Here is a 22,158-nt window from a genome sequence, read left to right on the forward strand (position 1 = left end):
ATATATATATATATATATATATATATATATACACGTGTGTATATATATATATATATATATATATATATATATATATATATATATATATATATATATATATATATACACACATATATATACATATATATATAGGTTCTTGTTGTGAACTTATCCAAAACAAAATGTTTACTGTAAAGATCATCACTCGTTTTGTTTGGGCTGGTTTTTGTCAGAGATAATATTTTTCTCCAGCTGTGTGGGCTCTGTGTTGTGTCCCATTTACAGCTGTTGTCTCAAATCCATGCACCTTCAGCAGAGCAGAGCATCACTTGCTTTGACATTGCCTTCAAAACTGGAAACTGAGATTCACTTCAATGATTGAAAAATATAGTATAATCTGGTTTCCCTTCACTTATTTGCTGAAGGATAAATCCTTTTCAATAGTTCCTTCTATTCTGAGCAGCAACAGCCTCTGCAACTATTTAGAAGATATTAGGATCATTATTTCATTTAACATATTTATTCTTTTCATATTCCAGGGAATGATTGGCATTTTTTCACTAGTTTTGCTTGAATAATAGTTCAGAAGTTCCAGATTAGGTCAATCAACTTATTGTTTCAGCTTTACATTCATTTTTTTCTTATTTCCTGTCATTCTTTTCTGTGCAATTAACACAGTTTAAATAGGATAAATTAATAAAAAAGCTGTTGAATTTTTACTGATCCAATCTGATCAATCACAATGATCAGAAGGTGCATAATGGAATCAAAATGAACAAACTTGAGATTACTTATTGCTTTTCTTATGCTTGCAAAGGACAGTTATTACAGATTTGTATGTAACAAAAATGAACTAAAACATGTGTCATTCAAATGGCCATTATTTATTAACCAAACAAGGCTAGACCTACAAAATGTGTCTCAATATTTTCCACCTTCCCAAACCTGTCTGTGGCTCTCAGCCTCCAGCCCACTGGTTCCTACTAAAGACATAAGTCTGAAAAAACTAAGGCTCACAAATACAAAGTTTCATTTTTTTCAAAGGCTGAACAGGTGGCCACTTTGTACTGTTTTTAGGAAACTTTACACAAAGGGGAGAAAAAAGGATTTATTAGGGATATTCAGCAGCTCTAGTGAGTACCTTCCTCAGGAGGATGGTGAGTGTGGGATTGACTCAAAATAAACTACAGTGTCCACATTCATATTAATGAAGGAACACATCATCCAGTGCAATCGGCTCACTGATGTGTTTTTAATAGTTTCTGGACAATAATGGAGGTGAATGCTATAGAGAAACAAACTGTATCAGGCTTTGGCAACATAGTTGTTAGGATGATCAACTCATTATTACTGTTTTTTCATGGGGTTTGATGACTGTGCAGAAAAGTTTAAAATATCAGCAGATTATCCATTTAATGCTTCTGCTTGAGGCAACAGTGCGCAACACTCACAGCCGATTAGTGTGAGCTGGCATTCACAAGGCTCTATTTTCATCTGCGGTTTAGGTTTAGCAGCGGTCACCTATGAAACTGATGTATGTTATAAGCTGAGTGGTGAAGCTGAAGACCTGTCTCTTTCTCTCATTCTGACTTGTTGAAGCTGAGATGACAAAAGGTTGTATGATTAAAAAGAAAGATTATGTTGCTGACACAGTTCATCTCAGTGACACACATCAGCGTCCTGAAACACTGCGCCTGTTGCGACAATGTGGGTTTCACAACACGTCTCTCACGTAAACACACATGCACTCTTGTACACAGAGGAGAGATGAGATGGTGACATTCACCACAGACTGTGTGCTGTATCAAAATCTAACATTAGCAGCTATTACTATGCTAACAAAAATGAAACTCAAAAATTTTCACTGTTTGCAAAGTGGATGTTACAAAGTCAGCAAAAGGTTATCTTTTTTTTTTTGTCTCTTATCCTCTTGCAAAGTGCATCACTGAAAACCCACATCCTCTGTGACAAGGTTGTCATTATATAGCCATCAACATGTCAGCTGTCGTGTCAGAGACATTCATGAAGCCACATACACAGAAAGATGAACAAGTGCAGGCACACACGCACACACACACGCACACACACACACACACACACACACACACACACACACACACATAACAACACGCCCTTCCTCTGCACAGCAGGGTTGGGATCAGGAAGCACTGGAGAGCAGAGATACCTCTTCCCAAAAGACCGTGGGTGTGGGCGGTCAGCAGAGGCCGCGTGTTTTGTGTATTCATCTGACATTTATGTGAGTTTGGGGTGTGAGGGGCAGCATGAAAACAGACTTAGAAAGACAGTGTAAGTCTACATCACTGCTGGTTTACTGAAACTCTGGCCTGAGTTTGTGCCGTCTAACATTTTCCCCTGAGCTTTTGTCTTTTTGTCTTTCATCACCTCCAGAATCTCTTCTTCTTTGGTATGCCAGTATATTGTAAGACTTTACCCTGATGCTTTTATATGAGAAGCTGTTTGTCTTCAATAAAGGAAGCACTGGCGGCATACTGTATATAGGCCACCACCAGGAAGAGTATGTACACTCTTTGAGGTATCAGTGTTGTTTACAATCAATAGTCAAACTGAAGGACAAGAGAAAACTGAAACTTCTGTGTGGAGACTCTTTGATCCAGCAGCCATCACAAGCTCCTGTTACAGCTTTTGGGCAGGTATTCATCCTTTTATGTAACTGCAGAGCTGCTTTTAGACTCAAGTCGGTCACTTATGAGCAGCAAACTGAGGCTGTAGCAGTGTCTAACGTTTCATGCACCAGTCTTCTTTGAAACTGTTCATCCAGGCTGAGATAATAATAGATACAAGCTACTTTTTCCACGACATGAAAGGCAGCCTGACTGTCTGAGATGAGGCTTTTAAACCTGCAGGATGAGCTCAATTTAAACATGCTGTTAAAGATCCTGAAAATTATGATGCAACATGAAATATAAATTAAAAAGTCAAGGTGGGGGGATAGAGGGAGCTAGGAGACACTAATGACCACCTTGGAGGTAAGGGGGGGTTTATTCAGACTTTAAATTATGGTTGCTCAGGTTTATGGTTATGACTTGATGAGGCTTAAGCATGCGAGGTACTCACTTTGTACGCCTCTGAGGATGTATCCGTCAGATATCCAGTCTGCGTGTCTGTCAGAGAGTGCATCTCCCCACTGCTCCCCTCATCCAAGTCACTGTCCTCATCCTGGGTTGAGTCTCGCTTGTTGCCCAGGGTAACACAGCAGGACACACTCTCAGTTTCAGTGACACTGTCGTAATGGTCTTCCTCATCAATGGCGTCCTCGTTAGGGAACACCTCTCCTTCTGCGGTGCACGACGGGCTGTCGATGCCACTGTCCCGGTTGGGAATCTTCCCGTTCTGCTCCGAGGAGTCCGGATTGTCCAGGAGCTCTTGGGAGGAGCCTTCCTCCCGCTCCACGTCGTCAAGGCAACCAATGCCGTGTGTTATGTCATCCTCCGCCTGTAAATCGTCCAGCGCAGCGTCATCTGAGCCGTCGATGTGCATGGAAGCCAGACAGGAAAGGTCAGAGACCTCGTCAGTCCGTTCGGAGGTGCCGAGTGCAAGTTTGTCCACGGGGGAGGAGTCTCCTGCAACCTTCACTGTGGGGTCCTGGTCGCAGGAGGAGTTGATGTCAGACGCAGTGTCCATTTTCAGACACAGGTGCAGCTGGGACCGTGGGAGCACCCCCAGGATGGGGACCCTAGGAAAATAAAAGACACAGTCACACCTTCTCTAAGAAAAAAAAAAGGATCATTACACTGTATTGTGTTTCCCACAGAACAAATAATGAGAATATGAATGTTTTTTAAGGTTTTCTTGTGTTTCATCCTTGAGCAACAAAATTCAACCTGACCATGTGAGAAAAAGGTACGAGTTCACAAAATGAAACTTTGTACACCCACACACACCTGAACAGCGCAAACAATGTATCTCACAAACTAGCCAAGCAAGATTTCTGATAAAGTTTCCTCCAGATGATGCCTTACTTTGAATTCTCAAACCTCTCGATGAGCAGCCCCACCTTCTGGGCCTCTCTCTGTGGCTGTGCTCCCGGGCCAGGGGGGGTTTGATTGGGCTTTGGTTTAGGTGGAGGAGGGGGTGCTGGCAAAGGCCTGGAGGGCGCTGGGGGGATCCTCTTAGGTTTCTTGTCTTGCCCAAGGGCGAGCAGGTGCGCAGGTTTAGGGGGCACTACAGATGCAGAAGTCCAGACAGGACAAGAAGAGCAGAGGAAGAGAGACGCATGAGGCTGCAGACAGTCACAAAAATAATCAGGTAACACGTATAAATCCGAGTGAGAAAACCTCCATGGCTGAGTCCATGAGTTAAGCCTGCTTGTTTCCTCAAGACAAAAATCCTCAAGACAAAACTCCAAACAGAAAAAAATTACAGGTTAAGATAGAAACATATAGCAGCGGTGCAGAGCGAGACCAGTTCCGAGCTTCACTGCCAACTTCCTCATTTCAGAACAGGATGCTGATATCTGTGCATAAAGCCACCGCAGTTCCAGTTACATTAAAAGACAGCCCAGACAGAGACACAACAGAGCTGTCTTCAAAATGCGCAGTGCATTCATGCATGCCTGCACGCTATGGGCAATTTCACTGTCATTCACATGTACATTTGCATTTTTGGAAAACTTAATGTCTGAAACCAGGAAATGTGATGCTACGTTACACTTGTTAACTTGAGCACTTCCTCTGTGTCTGTGTGTGTCACTGTCAGATAACACAAAAGAGGTTGAGTAGACTTTAAAACAATGTAGTGATAAATCAGATGGAACAGACAGGTCCGTTTCTAAATTTAGTTTTGTTTTCTAAACTTAGTTTCATAACTTTCGTCTGTCATTCGGAAACTTTTTTTTTTTTTTCTTCCAAATTGGAAGACAATAAATAGGGAAGTACAGAATACCACTATATAAATTTCAATACATGTGTAGTTAATAATTCAGACTGTCTATTCACAGAAATACTGAGCAGAAAAACGGACAAATAAGAAACAACAACAATCATTCAGTATTTCAAGAGGTAAAAATATATACTTTCAAAACATATTTTCACCTTTACTTGAAAAATTGTGTGAATGATGACTTGATTATCAAAAACAGTAATTTCCTGTTTATCAACTAGTTGTTGTCATTTATTTATTTTTGTAGCATTATTAGAAATGAAAGCAGGAGTAGCTGAACAAAGTGACATAGTCAACAAATGAAGTAAAGTATACGACGACGTGATACTGGCAACATACATACTGGCAACAAAGGGATGTGCAAACATGGTCTCTCAAGGTCCCTTTGTTGCTTCACCATTTTCTGACCATAGGGTTTCTTTTTCCAAAAACTTGCATTACAGTACCAGAATTTTGACGAAAGGAAACTTTTAAAAAATTTCCTGCTCCCAAGTTATTACTTCCCTGCCACTCTCTCAGGATAAACTGAGTGGAATAAAAACGCTTTGGAGAGGAAGTTCATCCTGTCAGGTGGGAAGCACGTATGAAAATACACTGCCACTGTGTTAGAACTATGCTTAGAAATAATGATATAATTAGTTCCCTTGTCTTTAAGCACATTAATATTACTGGTAGTTCATTTTGATAAAGGTGTTTCCTACTTTGACAGAATGACCTACTTTTATTTTCACTTTTAAACCCCTATAAATATTATTGGTAATTTATTTTGATAGAGTTTTTGATAGCTTTTTAATTCCGATGGTAATTCATCCTGAAAAAACTTGAATCTGCAGGTAGAGCAAAATAATAAATGCCAATGCTTCCACACAGAGCACTGAGGGGTCACTGACTGGTCTGATTAGCATGACAATTATGTGAATCATATGTTATAGCTATAGCTGAAATCATTAGCTGATCAATCATCAATCATAATCATAATCGGTTAACTGTTGCAGTCACAGTTCCTCCATTTTTATCTGCTGCTTATCTCTGTTTGACATACTGATCACTGTAAAATGAGCATCTTTGGGTTTTGGACTGTTGGTCAAATAAAACTATCCCAATATGAATATGTCACATTTGGCTCTGGGGAATTTTCACAGGTATTTTATGGACAAAACAATAATCAAGAAAATAATCCAAAGATAGATCGATTCTGCAAATAATCATTAGCTGCAGGTCTATTTATGGCTTTTTGAAATGACAATGGGAGATTTTGGACCAACGTGTTTTTCATCACCAGCAGTCTTTGCCAAGGTGCAGTGAAGCTGTTCTGGAGGCTTATGGTGGCTTTCCTAGAACATCTTCCATTATTGTGACCCATCTGTATGTATAAAGATGCTTACTATTATCAAAAAAGCATCACTGACAACCAATTGACAACATGTTGTAGAATGATAGGGTTGATTTGGATCATTCTAGCAACATTCCTCCAGAAAACTTTCAATAGTTGCGAGCCTCTTAAATATTGGGGCCAAGTCTATGGTGTCATGTCCTGGTATGTATATCAGTTATTCCCTAAATGTAACACATGTTTTTTTTTTATATTTAGCATTCTTCAAATCAAATGACGTCCAAACACAAACACTTGGGAGCCACTGCCCCCCTTTACACCAGCCCCTCTTGCAGAGGTGACCTACTGAGCCGTGTGAGTGACAGAGTGAGGCCAGACAGCTGACACACACCATGTGTTATCAGAGCAGAATAAATGACAGCTCAGTAGTAGGGGTCTGATCTTGCCGCACCTTTCAATTATAGTGACGGCCCCAGTGTCAAAAGTGGCCTTGAAGGGGCCGTGCTGTGTCGCACTGTTTTACCTTGAGGTTTCTGTGCGGTCGGCGGTCTGGGTGAGGTGGAGGGCTGGGGCCGGGGTTTGATGGCAGGCCTGTCGTGACATGGTCTGGGGGTCGGACCTTTCTTTACCAGCCGTGGAGAGCACAGGTAGTCCACTGATCCACACTGGTACTGCACAGGGGAGGCAGGGAGGTCTGCAGAGAAGAGACGAGAAGAAAGACAATATCAGGTATTGATCGATATAATGAGATTCATCTAAACACACACGCACATCCACAGTGTAATCCTGTTACAGCGATGCAGTGATGTGCAGCACTGTAGGTGAACGACCTTGAGCTCAGGATGTTGCCCTCGGACAGAGAGCGGGGGGACCAGAGAGGAGAAGAGAACCTCAGGAGCATTGATCCGCGCACCAGGCCTGAGGCAGCAGACGCAGAGCCGCAGAGGCTGCGTATTGGTTTCTCTCACGCTCTCTGATAGGCCCGCATGTGACTGACTACATCTAATCTTCTGTGGGCACTGCCTGTAAGTAGATTGTTTGTGTGTGTGTGAGTGTGAGAGAAAAAGCAGCTTAATAATGCAGAATTGTCTGAAGGCCACATCAAAGACACTTTTCCGTTGCCCTGTGATGGAGAATAAAGTGCTCTGATCCTTTGGTTTGATCAGACGGACATGTGTTTGGAAGACACAGGACTGAATTTCCGTTCATTCATTTGTGTTGATTTACACATAAAAATACACAAATTATCTAAAGAGGCAAGTTGGTATGAAGTTTTACAAAATGACCAAAACAAATCCTAAGTGCCACATAGGCAGTTCTTGTTAGTTCTTGTTTTGGTCTTTTGTTGGGAAAAAGAAAAAAAAAACTCATTTGCAGATATGCTAAATGTTTTGTTGTCATGCACCCACATGTTTCTGTTCTAGGTCCTCTTGTGACAAACATAGCTCGGAATATTTTACTGTTACAGGAAGTGTTGGGGTGTGGTGAGGGAGCAGAAATGAGGTGCTGATTATGCACTAAAATTCATTTATGCAAGTAAAGAAAAAATAATTAAGCAGAAGATAATTTCTTAAATCAAATTTCCACTTAGATTAATAACTTAAAAAAAAAATCCAATTCTATAATTTTTTTGATGTTCAAAATAAAGAATGATAAATGGTGTACATAGCCATCCCAACACACAGAAATGTTAGAATTTACATGTGGGTGTGGCCTTACAGTCATTTGTGGATACATGATTTTTGAATTTCAGTCAAGAGAAAAAACATCTGGGATTTTGCAACAATCACAATACATTGTGTGTGTATATTTGTGCTCTGACCACTCTCTGTGTTTTTGGCATTGCTGTTATCTGATGCGTCTGTCCATTACCACAGAGTGATGTCCCTCAGTAGATTATGATAACAGCTATGCAAACTACAGCCACACATCTCTGTTCCTTTGGACTCATGGATTTGATCTAGTCGGCCCAACTATTTCTCAACTGGATTACAGCACAAAATTGCACCAAGCCCACACAAGAGCCTTGGCACATCTAATTTGGTGTTTTTAAGCTTTGCTCCAGGCAGTGGAAGGAGAATTCAGTCTGTAATGAGTCCTGTTACGCTGTCTGCACCATGTGGCACACTGCAGGCTTTCCCACCATCTCCACACCACAATGGAATAAGAGCAGGCAGGAAGAAAAGATGAAGCTAGCAAACATCTCTCACAACTCTAAAGGATACACGTATTAAAAAATGTGAAACTGTGTTTTCTCCACAGAGGATCACAGATCCTATAGTAAATCGGTTTTGCACTCTCTCTGACTGTCCTTGAATTTAGTCCCTAGCAACAGGAATATTGTGAACCTCTTGCTGTGGTTTCTGGTAACATCATCTCTAAAATCAGAGATGACTCGCGGGTTGAGTCACAGGAAAACCTTGACCTATGATCAAGTGAACAAGCAGGTCCTTCAGCCAATCGACTGCTTGCTGAAGAACTCTCTGACCCAAGACTGGCTGGGGTCGTTCCTGGGAAAAACAAACAGCAGTGAAAGACAGACGTATAGGGGCTGGTACCTATGGAAACTCAGTGCAGCCATGGTTACCTGAGAGCAAAACCTGGCCCTCATATCAAACTGCCCAACACCAAACAGGAACTTGACAACACAGCATAGCAAGAAGAGCTGACACACACAGTTTCTCTGAATGAAAATCTCACAAACAAAGAATAAAATGGCACAACAAGTCATCCTTCGACAGCGCCCAAGGAATACACAGTGAGTACAGAACAAGTAGAAGAATAGAAAAAAAACACATAATAATCAGTCTTAGAGCATATTCTGAGAAGGGAGCTGGTTAGCCGACGTTACCTTGCCTCCAACTGTTCAGCTTCACACATCCAAAGTCCAAAGTAGGTGGAAAAGTCTCCCACACAGCCGCAGTTAATATCAACACAAATCCTGCCCTCCCAGTGCGCGTGTGCAACAGAGACTAGTCTTTGTGGCAAACAAACACACACCCTACAAAGTCCTTCAAAGCTCAGTCCTGCATCACACCCAAACAAACCACACACACACACACACACATTCACCTATCCTTTCCCAGGTGCATTCGAGGAGCTGCACCTATCTGTTCACCTGCCAAACCTGATCCACGTACCTCCTCCTGAGGCCAAAATGACGTGGCTGTGTGTCACTGTGGAGGCCCAATGATCCCAGCATTCTTTTACAGCTGGCCCACAGCTTCGTGCATAACATACAAACTCAACAGGCGCTGTCATCCTTCCAAAAACCGACAATAACCAAAACAATGTTCAAAGCAACGGATCAGCCAACTAATTGGTTTGGACTCAGAGGGATCCAAGTGATGAGATTAATATCGTAACTGTAATTTTAAGAGGGCTTTTGTGATAAAGCACAAGAGAATACTGATCTGAGCTCATAAATTTTATTTGCACCGTGCCGGTTACTAAGGGATGGATGAATAGGACGATTAGACAGGAATTACACATCCGAGGATTTTATCACCACCGCACCCGTATGTTACTGTGACAACCTTTTTTTCTGCAGAAACTATTTCAGGCAGAATTAGTCACTATACATCCCTTTATTTAGGCAAACCAAACAACAAATAACCTGTTCATTCGCAGCTGTGATATAACACGCTCTTAGGAAGCGAACAGAACAAACGGCACCCAGAGAGCACAGGGGACATTTGGAGTTGTAACCTGAAAGACTGCATTACACTGTATCTCTAAATATAATGAAGTGGACTGTTGTGTACCTGACTTGTAGAAATATTCAGATACCTTCAGGTATGTGACAGGGACATATTGAAAATGGAGAGATACTCTCACCCCTCCTTCTTTCTGTGGGAGTGAATCTCTGGTGACACTGTGATGGTGTCACAAGAGAAAAACCTAAGGAATCTCTGTTATGTCACTAACAGGAGTGTGTATGAGTCTGTGTTCGAGTCCTTTCACCTTTTTTTTTGCATTTAGAGACTCACTGACAACACTCACACTCTGTGCGCTCTGTTTAGAAAATTCTTAATAAACAATACTTTTTGCTAATCAGTCAATGAAATGTATTTCCTTAAAATGGCTGAGTATCAATCGAAATATTTACTGATGAGTTTTGGCACCACACATTCAAACTGTGAGGAATATAAAAAACTGCAGGGATGGCTATGGTCTAGACTGAAATATCTCAACATCTACTGGATGGCCTGGCAAACAATACCTGCAAACATTCATGGCTGCCAGATGATGAGTCCTAATAATGTTGGTGATCACTGACCTTCCCTCTAGTGTCACCCACAGGTCCACTTTTGTGGTTTTGAGTGAATTGTCTAAACAGCCATTAAATTTAACTGCCATGAAATTTGGTACAAACATTCAAGTCCCCCTCAGGAGGAATTGTAATAACTCTGGGGGGGCTTTCAATTTAGCACCTCATTAGGTAAAAATGTAATCTGTTCAATAATAATAACATTCTCATTAGCCTTGGCTGTTCTTTTTGTTCAGTTAGCAATTAGAAAGTGTTAGCATGCTAACACGCTAAACTAAGACAGTGATCATAGTAAACTTTCCCGTGTTAGCATTTCCTTTGTGAGCCTGTTAGCATACTGACATTAGAACTTAGCACAATGCACCGCGGTGCCTCAGCTAAGCCTCACTGCAGCTTCTCAGATGTTAAATTGACACAACCAGCAGTACCAGTAACTTTGCCTACATGAAGTGATCTAAAATTGGTAACAGTTCTATTAAATTTGGGAATTATTTTTATGGCGGTAGCTAATATGAGACAGCAGCTGTTATTTCTTTAGAAACTGGCGAATGCCTCATTTTGGAACAAATGTTCTTTGCTCTTTCTCCTTCTTCTCAAACACCCATGAGAGACACAGATTCAAAACACACACACACAAAAATTGCACAGACCTAGCTGGCTGTCAGTCACTGTCAGCCCTGAGGCGACCCCCTCAAGAGTCATTTATTACCCATCATCCCTTGAGTACAGTCCTCTCGCCCCAGTGCTGTCTGGGAGACAGATCATTCAGATTCAGCAGAGTCTCCCCAGTCAGGCAGTCAGTCAATCAGGTCTCCTCCCCGCAAACCAACCCCTGGTGAGGCTGAGCTGACATCCCTGCTCCCATCACTTCAACCAACCCCCACTTCCCCACCAAGACATAGCTGAATCCCAGTGACACTTTTTCGGAGTATGGCGCCTCATTATTCCCATATCACCATCAAATTTCCCACTTTCTCTGCCTGCTTATCAACTCTGCTCCTCTCATTCTGCCTGTGTCCATGTCTCTCTTTTGCTCTCTCTCTGCCCTCATATATACCATATTGATCTAGTTTTTGCAGTCTGTTAGGGGAGCTGTCTCTCATCCAAAGACACTTACATTTATAACGGACATCGTACCACTCAACAGAGCAAAACAGGGTGAAGAGTGGAGAAAGCAAAAATAAAACTACGGCTAGGAGAGAGCGGAAGTAGTGGAGATGACAGAGAAGTCTCTATTACTTTTAGCATCATGTCAACTTTAACTCCATATCTATGTCTCCTATCCTCACCCTGTTTCTACCCCCCCTGTGCAGAAGGAGACAGTAATGAGCGCTCTGACCTTGATCTGCTTTTCAGTGATTACCCAAACACTAAAAAAAAACTTTGCTGATTATTTTTATATTAATCTTTTTGTCTATAAAATGGCAGAACATAGTATAAAATGCGTGTTATAATTTTCCCCAGTCCAAGGTGGCATCTTCAAATGTTTTGTTTTTTTCTGACCAATAGTCTTGAATAGATAGAACTTCAACTCTGTTCATTTTACTACCATTTGTGACAAAGAAAGGATAAAATCCTCATATTTGAGAAGGTAGAAACAGCAAATATTTGACATTTTGCTTGAGTAATAAATAAAATGATTATAACCTCATTAGAATTGACTAATTCACTAACTGTTGCAGCTCCACCTTAAAAAAAGAGAGAGTGGGTAGAGCATCACTTTAATAGGATCTATGTCACATACACACTGGGAACAGAAATAGAGCTGAGAGAAGAAACACCGGTGTCAGTGCAACAACAGCTGCTCCAGGATCTACAGTAGGACAGATCCTCCATCTCTGACAGCAGATTTTCCTCAAGGCTCCAACTAACAGTTCACCACAGGGTGTATTTACACACACACACACACACACACACAAAGACACAATGACACAAACACACATGCAATCACAGGGACAGAAGGATCAACAGCTATGCAATCACAAAGAGTAGCATCTGGCCTCAGATTACAAAAATGTATATTCATCTATTTCTCTTCATACTCTGTTATCATAACCAGTCACATTCTCTTTGTCAATCCCTTCATTAGTCTGTAGAAAATATGTGCTGTGCTGTTTAAGAATTAGTGGCGCCTCAAGTTTCACTGGTATCATCCCAGGGGCTGGGGGAAAAGAGGGGGAGGGGAGGGTAAGTCATCTTGTTAGGTTTGTCCTCTCCTCCTAAATCAGGCCAGTGGGCACAGCAGGCACACTGACATGTCTCCCACACTAAGTGGGAGGATTTCACCAGCTCCCACAGATTAGAACCATGAGATTTTGGGGGGATAAGCAAGCCAGAGACTGAGAGGTTGAAAAGAGGATGAGGAGGCAGCAGATGGCTGGAAAGTGTTGATGAAAGTCATAGCCTACTGTTGTGGAAGCAGAAAACTAATGGATAAATGAAAATGAGAGAGACCAATAGGGGGATGAGATAAAGTAGAGCTGAGTGGTTTTAATAAGAGGCAGGAAGTATGACAGCAGTAAGAAAAAGTGATAAGTTGTGTTAGCAATCTTCAGCTGAAAATACAGTGAGGAAAAAATAGGCCCGCCTGCTTTCAGTTCCTGTGATAATAAGCTGTAACTGTAAAAAATTGGGGAACACTAAACATTAAAAGACTGATGAGTTAATATCAGTGGCATCGTCCTTGTGGAGCCCCAAATAAATCAAGTTACTCTTGAAGAATTCTCCTTCACTGTGCCCTGAGAAACCAAAGAAGAGGCTATTGCCATGGCAACGATGCTGATCTATTTTGCTAATATAGTAGGTAGGTCATGATGAACTATAAAGAACTACTTTCCTTTCAGCAGGCACACAGTTCAAACAGTTCAGACATTGGTGGACTGATAAATGTCAAATGAATGAAATGAAAATGAACAAATGGATAAATCAGGAAGCATCCTGGCCACTGTCCTTTACGTCTCCACATCAGAGGAGAGCAAAGACACCATCCAGTGCTCAGTCCTTGCTGTTGCTGGCAGGACAGGCGAAAGGCTGAGGATGAGGGATGACACAGTCACTGACCTTTTTCCTACAGCATGACTCAAGGCTTTACAATCCAGCTGCCAACTTTACAGATACAGATAAGTCACGGGCGAACACTCAGAGTTTACAGTAAGTAGCACAGTGATGTGAGGTCATGGCAACGGGATGATTAAAATTTATCATCAAACGTGTGACTTGCTGCACACGAGCAATGGCCTCTGCAATTCTGGCCTCTTGCCTGTCCAATTCACAGCTCCCCCCCCACAACCACAACAGCTATAACAGGACTTTTATGAGGCACAGTGCAGGGAAGTAAGCTTCCATTTGTCTGGCCGCGGTGCAGTACGGTAGCCCAGAGCATTTACTGTAAAGGAAGCAGCCACAGATTGGCAATTAGGGCAACACACACACAGGAGAACAAGGAGGTTTACAAACCTGCCTGTGGAGATGACTGCTCAACTGTCCCAGAAACTACTGAAGCCTACTGTAGCTGCTCTCAATGGCAGCTTTCACTGTGTAACCCAACTGGCAGTTTCGCACAACAATCAGGGCAAAGCTGAGCGGGAGCCCATCTTTTCCTCCCAGTCCATTTTACCGAACACCAACACACCTTCACTAGCAAAGGGAATTTCTAACTGCTGGTGCTGGAAAAAATACTCCAGCTCTTTCCATTCCCACAGGGGGTGGGGGAGGTCTTAACAAACACAGGTCTGCTTCATGAGTCATCAGCACCCAAAGCCTGAAATAGCATTTTCAAAACAAATTTCAATCATGCGCTGTCCTAAGGAAGCCATATTGTACTGTGGATTATGCAGTTTAATCTTCTGGGTCCAGGCTTGATCACTCTTTGTACTGATGGAGAGTCTCTGAAGTGTGAATGTATTGATTGTATTACCATATATTGATTGGTGGGATTAACCGATCATTGTGGTGGACAACACCAGCTAAAAACTGGTCATCTGGTTGACATGCATGATTGATTAATTGCTGACTGATTGATGACCGCGACATTAACACACACCACCCCCACATCCACACAGACACATGTGTATGCACATACATGTAAACATGCACATGTACACATTGTTCTGTCACAAAGCCTGACCACTTTATAGGAACCCATCTGCAGTACACACCACAGAATTACTCTGACACTTAACTCATGTCAACATTGTTACCATTTCACTGTGATCTGCTAACGTTTTACAGCGTGCTGCAAAGTGCTCCTCTGCGACCACAGGAAAACATTCAGCAGCTACCAAAAACACTGCCGACCAAATCACTCCCTTTCCCAAATACAACGCAGCCCACACCGAGAGAACATGTCACAGGCAACCAAAACACACCTCTCATGACCACAGAATTACACCTCTGGAAAAGCCAGTCTCTCCCAGCAGAACAACAGAAGGAAGTGGTGTGTGCAGAGCATGTCCACTGAATTCAGCTTTTCCAGTTTACATATGGGCGTGTTTGTTGGAAAAGAGGCATTTATAAATTAGAAGGAGGAGCGGTTTCCAGCAGACTTGTATATTTTTACTGTGGTTGTCTAGGGCTACAGCTGATGATTATTTTAATTAGTGAATATGTTTTGGATAATTGTTTTGGGGAAACAATTCGTTTTTCCCTTTGAAATAATAAATGCGTTAGTTGAAAATCAACAGAAGTTAGTTGACAGAAAAATTAACTGGACATTTTAAACAATGTGCCACATTATATTTGCTAGTTTCAGCTTCTCAAATGTGGGGGCTTGATACTTCTCTCCGTGAAACGTGATAATAAACTGAATATCTTTGTCTTTTGGACTGTTGGCCAGAAGAAAACAAGACTTTTGAGGGCATCACAATGTGTTGTGCAAATTTTTTTTTATAGACAATTAATGGATGAATCTGAAAAATAAACATGATAAAAAACATATATTTTGTCAGACCAACAGTCCATAATCTGAAGGTATTGTATTTAATTTACAATGTTAAAACATGAAAAAAAACAGCTAACACTCGGCTTGAAGATGAGCGTGTTTTGCTTGAAAAGCTTAATCAACTGTCAAAACCGTTCTCAATTAATTTTCTGTGCTGATTCACAATGGACTCTTACGCCGTACACATAGAGCAAGGGGTGTTATGTGGACATGTGGACATGATAATATCATTTTCCTGTTTGAAAGTGACAAAATTATAGGAAGAGAAAGTAGTCAGTTTTCTGTCAGTGAAAAGTCACTTGACTTGAAGGAAATAACTAAGTTCTTTTCTAGATGTAGAAAAGTATGGCAGTTTTGATTTTCTGGAGATTAATTCATCAGAAAATTGATTCAATTTTTTCATGTCTATTTCAGCATTACTTCCTTCCACAATGTCACACCCCATGCATTCACTTTTTGCAAACTTTATTCAAAGTTTTGTCCCGTGGGCCTCCATTCTTTGAGAGCTGTGTGGTGGCACTAGGTGAGGTGGACGTGTGCCCACCACACCACCCTGCATCTGTTCCAGGCAGGATGGATGTCAGCATGTGGAGGGGAGTGTCTATGAGGCTGCTGACAGTCAAAGGGTCCCAGAGTGCGACAGCCCAGCCCAGTACAGGTCAACATGTCGCCCATTCCAGTCCAGCTCAGTCCAGTCTGGTTGGGATAATTCAGAAAGGGTGTGTGGACCTACAGGGCTGGGCTGATGAAAAAGAAGGGTTGCGGGTGAGGAACAAGGGGTAATGCACAGTCTCCTCCCCTGTCACTTCTCCTCTGTGCTGATACACACTGGACTCTTACCAACATACACACAGAGACAAAAAGGTCATTGTTCACTCAACACCGACGCGTCTTCTTTGACGTCAGAATCATTTTCAAAATGTCACTTGGCTCCTGAATGGCAGCGTCAGCAATGGGATGTGTCCAGCAAGGAGCATCTGAGGCAGGCAGCCTCTGCCAGCTTGTCTAAACTTATGAACTAAGTGTTTGACACCAGTTCACTGGGCTGCAGCTTCTTGGATGAGTCACTCAAATTTGAAAACTGAGAATACTTTTAAATGTCAGCAATGGAGAAGCCTAAATTAACATTTTGTGCAGGGAGAGTCTTGAATGGAAATCTAAATCACTGAAACATTTTCAATCTGAGGTTTGTGGAGGGCAGAATTAGCTAAGACATGTGAGCAAGAGGCCAAGACATACCAAGTAGCATGAACACACACACACACACACACACACACACAAATCACTGTACAAGGAGACGCCTGTTATAGAAGCCAGGTGTACACTAGACAGACTAATAAAGGCTCCAATTTCCTCCCTAATGGCTCCAGTATTTCCCCTCACAGCACTGCAGTGGCCACAGCCCTGTTAGTGTACCCACACAGGAGACAATGGGACCGCCAAGGGTCGGCTTCTTATACATTCAATCAAATATGGGAAGCTACTCTCACTGTCTGAACCTGATATAGAGATGCCGACCCACTGTTGAATGCAAATACTGTTGAGTATAAAGAGATTAAATCAAACAATTTATCATGATTGTGCTATAATCCATCTGACCCTTTCATTTTATATTAGTTCACAGATAACAGATTTTCTCCTTCAGGAATAAAATCTGCTACCATTACAATCCATTATGTACTTCATCATATGTCAATCATGTGCACATAAGACAGCTAAGGATCCCTTTGTCACATTTCTGGATTAAACACAGGGGATCCAGGTTAGGCTGCAATGAAAGATTATTTTCATTATTGATCAATCTTCTTACTGGTCTATAAAGTATCAGGAAAGAAGTGAAAAATATAGACCACAGTTTCCTGAAGCCCATATAATTGTTTTGTGACACTTTACAATAGGGTACATAAAAATACCAGTAATTGCTAAGGAGTGAGGAACAAATCAAGAACAGCCTGATAAGTGATGACTCATAAATAGCTCCTGGGGGACTCTGAATCAAGGATGATCACATAGACAGAACAGACTTTGAGACTCTGCAGTCATGAATCACTGCTAATGATAAGGCTCTGTGACACCAGTAACAACCACTTTCTTCATAAGTCAGTCCTGATTAACTCTGAACCAGCAGCTTCTTCTGTGCACTTATTGCGAACCACACCGAGTAGATCCAGTAGTTCCCTAACCCTGTTCTACCAGCGGTCAAACAAGCATAGTAGAAAAAGAAATCACAACTTTGTGTAATTGTTGTAGTGAACTGTGCTATATAAATAAAGTTTATTATTGTCATTGTTGTTGTTGTGGTGTCGCAACGCTGTTGCCTTTTTATACTGTCATCTTAAATCTGTCACATCCAACTATGGCCCTTTCACAATCAAATACTTCTGTCTTCTGTCTGAGTAAATGTCAAAATAAAAGCCAAAATACGTATAAGATCTTGAACTTTAAACATATTTATCATTAATACACCCTGTACTGGCATCATTTACACTGGCTATTATATTGTCTTTCACGTGACCATTGGCTAAATCACAGCTCTTGCTGAATTTCAACAGAATGTGCTGCAGAGAACCACAATCGGCTGCAGCAGGAGCTCTGTCATCTGTCACCTGTGATACCTGCAACAGCTTGTCTCTGAAGGGGGTCTGAAGGGTCTGAAGGGTCTGAAGGACGAGGCGAGGATTGATCAAAGAGCGTCCAATTAGAGGACTGCTGTTACTGCTGCTACATGGTGTCAACATCAGGGGTCCACCAGGGATGTATAGAAACAGCCCGGGGCAAGAGCTGTTTCTATACATACCTGGTGTGATGAGACGCAATATTTTATAGATGGTCTAGAGTACTGCTAAGCCCCAGTTAGCTTGATATCAGTAACACATAACTGCTACATATTCTTCCTTTCTTTCCTATTTCCACATTAGCAGATTTCTGCTGCCAGGAAACATCAGCCAACCATTGTGAACTACAAAACTGGGAGATCACTAAGAACAGCTTACTGTCCTGAAATTTACCATTTATGGTAGTTCCCCAACTACTGCAAGCGGCTCCATGTGTGCACAGGTACTAACTTTCCACTTTACGAGGAGACATTAAAGCCCCCCCTCCCCCGATGTGAACATGGCAGGAAAGGATTTTCCAGTCAAACATCCCTAAAGGAAAGTATATTAAAAAAAAAAAAAACAACTTAATAGTAGCGTGCATGCACGAAAACATGCACACATAGACATAAAAACACATGCACACGTGTACTGTACATGCACTCACACTATGCCCTGCAGCAGAAATTCATTAAGTATCTTTTTACTGGCCACTGGAAGCCATCCCTCATCCTCTCCAAAACAGTAGGAAGTAACTACAAAGACACTTTCGGCATTAACACTGAAACCTCGTCAGCGTTTGAAGAGAGCAGCGGTTTTAAAAACAGGAGACAACAATTAGGTTCAAATGGGCTCCCACCCCCCAACAGAGGTCAGATTAAAAAGATGTTAGTTATTACTCTGATTGAGTTTGGCATTGTTGTTTGTGAATGTGTGTTTGCGTGTGATTTTTTTCTATTTCTCCTACTGTCTGATGCCAAAGGCTCATACAAAGACAACATACATGCTTCACTGGAGACAAGAGAGCTGCTAACACTTTCCGACTGACTGCCCAGACCAAATGGACGAGTAAAGGACACACGCACGACTGGCGTATGCACGCAAAGACGCAAGGACACACATAAACAGAAGAAGACAAAACACTTGCATCTTCTTAGAATGTGAGCGAAAGTTCAAACTGAGAGTGTAAAATCAGACGGGAAGTGTGCTCTACTTAGGTGGTTGCAAGATAAGCCCTGTGAAATATGCTCTGTCACTTCCTGTTAAGAGAGTGGCACGGGTGTCTGCTGATCCATCACTGTCTGATCACTTGACGTTTCGTTTTGTTTGCTGATTCCTTTAATTATCGTGCCAACGCCACAGGAAATGGCATCAGCAGCTCTAAGTGGAGGAAGACCCCAGGTGCCCCGGGTTTAGAGGAAGTTGTGGGTATAATTACCAGGGTGATGGAGTACACTAATCAGGATGACTGTTAAACACGGTATCTGCCTTTGTGTGTGTGTATTTCTCTGTTTGTGTGTGGCTTGGTCAGTATCACCACAAGTTCTCAAGCTTCTCTGACCAATATGGAGCGTTCTCTTCCTCTTGATACAACCGAGGAATGAAGAGAAAACCACAAGCACGTCTTTAATGAGTTCATACGAAATCTTCATCTTCATGACAAAAAGAAAGAAAAGACTCAAGTTTTTGAGGAAGATTAAAGATACAGAAATACAGATGTAATCATCCAAACTAATGGCTCCCATAGCATGGCTGCCCTCACATAACAGACCCACCCCTGTATTAAATAGTTGTGGACACTGTGGGCTAAAGACATCCTTTCCTTTGGCTTGCTCTAGAACTAAACCTGTCCAGACGTAGGAAAAAGGGTGAAACATGACTCACCACTTTTTCCACTGCCCAGGGGTTCTAAGATTTTGCCTTTCACATGAGGTTACTGTGTGAGTCTTTGTGTGTTGGCCTTGAGAGCAGGCGGTTTCTACATGGCAGCCTTGCCATAAATACCAGCTTACTGGGTTCATAGTGCGACTGACAGCTCATGACGGACTGTTTTTTGTTGAGACTGTGTCACAGAGGTGCTGATTCAATTCATTTTCACTTTTGCTCATGTAGTTGTCTGTGTTAAGCCTGTTTGTCTTTAGCAAATTAAAGAACTTTGTAGTTGAAGTAAAGCATCAGTAATTTGGACACTGGTAAAAAAACAGGTGTGTTTTGATGTTCACCCTACTACGATTTGGTTGTGCAGCTTTATTTCCTGTACATTGTGGTTTTTTTCTTTCGAAGTCCTGTTTCATGTGGTGTTTCTGTGATTTTGTCCATTCATTACATATGTAAAATTACCCCCCTTCAAGGACTGCGAGGTCAGGATGTCCAGTACCAACAGAGACTTGGATATTCAGAGGTCAAGCTTTAATTACACTTAAAATAAATCCATCTAATAGACGTGATTATGTTGATATATGAGAAGCCTGCTTCTACACAAAACCTACACCAGTCTAAGAGGATCAGATGGCTCTGTCGCCAGTGAAGCCTGCGATGTTCCAGGAAATGTAAGCAGCCGTACAGCTGTACAACGCTGGCGTCGTACTACGGTATATATGTCAGCCAGACCCTGTAGCTGCTTGGCTCAGCACCACCCCATTGATCTGGGTCAAAAGGTCGTTGATTAGACTGAGTCTCAGTCTCTAGGCAATGCCACAGTGCCTGCCACACACTCAGCCTCGGCTCGGCTCACACAGCTGCTGCTGGTTGTCATGGAAACACTCAGACTCCCCGCTCCTTAAGACAACTCCCTAGTCAGCTAAATTATAGTGTGCCAAAAAAACCCTAAGAGACCGAATACAAACAGCAACATACCAGCGGTGAATAGGACAGAATACACCAGAGCTGGCTGTGCGATCAGATAAGCTTTAAATCATCTCTGAAATCACTGTCTCCTTGCCATGCAATGACATCACTCAGCTAGTGGTGGTCATCACCGTGTCACTTTTTTTCATTACAACCTCAGCCGCACCTTCAGCGAGCATGTATCGACTGGAAGTTGTAAGATTGTCAGAGCAAAAATAGTCACCTTATCGGAAAGACATCACAAGGGCAATGAACCCAAAAAACCCTGGCACTGTTCGCATCTCACTACGTTACTCACCACACATCACTTGTTCAAGGAGCCAGAAGGCTCAGCTCTCACTCCTAATTACACACTGTGGTATAGATGAAAGAGAAAACCAAACAAACTAGAACCGAAGCCCAACATACGCTGTCCCACTCAGAAATTCCCTGAAAAAACACTGCAGGGAATCCAAGAATCAAGGCAGCGGAAAATTGCCCCCAATGTACGTTCTCAATAAAACATGCAGACTGCCATGTATATTTCAGGGGGCAGTGAGAATTAGCCCACATTCAGCAGACAGCTGCAAGCCCACACACCCAAACATAATCCAGACAGAGGTTTGGTTTGGAGGAAAACATGTATATTTAGTACAGCAGCATCAGCAGCAGCAGCAGCAGCACCTGCTACACACACACTCATACACACCAAAACACATATAAACCAAACACAAGCCACATCTTTAAGCAAAGCTCAAGTGTGCACATGTTCACTGCCACATAAATACACATAAATCTACAACAGAGAGACGATGAAGCGCCATTAGTTAACTCACCAGCTAAACTCAGTTTGCCATCTGCCTTCGATGTTTACTCTGTTTTCATTCTCTGTCTGAAATCTCTGTGGATCTTTTCGTCTCTTGCTGTGCGACATAAGCAAAAAAAAAAAAAAAGAAGCAGAGTCCGATCTAGTCCAGCACTGAGCCACGAGGAGGCGGCTGTCTGAGGAGCCTGGATGTTTTACGAGTGCTCTCGGGGAGACGGCATGAGTCTGCTACTGCTGCTACTACTCCTGTTCCCTCGTCGACTCTCTCCAACCACCACGCTGCCTCTCTCCCTCCCTCTCTCTCTCTCTCTCTCCTCCTAGTCGTTCCTCCCCTCCTCCTCCTCTTCCTCCTCCCCTTCACCCTCTACACTGTCCCTGCCCCAAAAAAAAAAGAAAAAAAGTGCTCCTCCTGTTCTGCGCTCTCCCTGTCCTGATCCCCACACCATTCAGAGCAGCGGACTAAACAATGCC

The 22,158-nt window shown here is 42.3% G+C and overlaps 1 protein-coding gene across 3 annotated transcripts in view; it reads right to left on the reverse strand.

Annotated features, from left to right (window-relative positions):
• fgd (faciogenital dysplasia) overlaps positions 1-22,158 on the reverse strand; it is a 53,297-nt gene that overhangs the window by 15,167 nt on the left and 15,972 nt on the right. The window contains exons 1-4 of one of the 3 annotated variants that reach the window (XM_071476643.1): positions 21,698-21,974; positions 6,756-6,926; positions 3,981-4,182; positions 3,076-3,694 (exon numbers count right to left, since the gene is read on the reverse strand). In XM_071476643.1, coding sequence (XP_071332744.1) covers positions 3,076-3,642 — 567 coding nt within the window. In that variant the 5' untranslated portion in view covers positions 3,643-3,694; positions 3,981-4,182; positions 6,756-6,926; positions 21,698-21,974. Of the gene's footprint in view, positions 1-3,075; positions 3,695-3,980; positions 4,183-6,755; positions 6,927-9,083; positions 9,322-21,697; positions 21,975-22,158 lie in introns of those variants that run through there. The other 2 variants (XM_071476644.1, XM_071476641.1) reach the window with 2 other exon arrangements.

This window comes from Trachinotus anak, unplaced genomic scaffold (assembly GCF_046630095.1).
Source record: "Trachinotus anak isolate AG129_WGS33_773 ecotype Australia unplaced genomic scaffold, CSIRO_AGI_Tana_v1 ptg000004l, whole genome shotgun sequence".
Taxonomy (NCBI): Eukaryota; Metazoa; Chordata; class Actinopteri; order Carangiformes; family Carangidae; genus Trachinotus; species Trachinotus anak.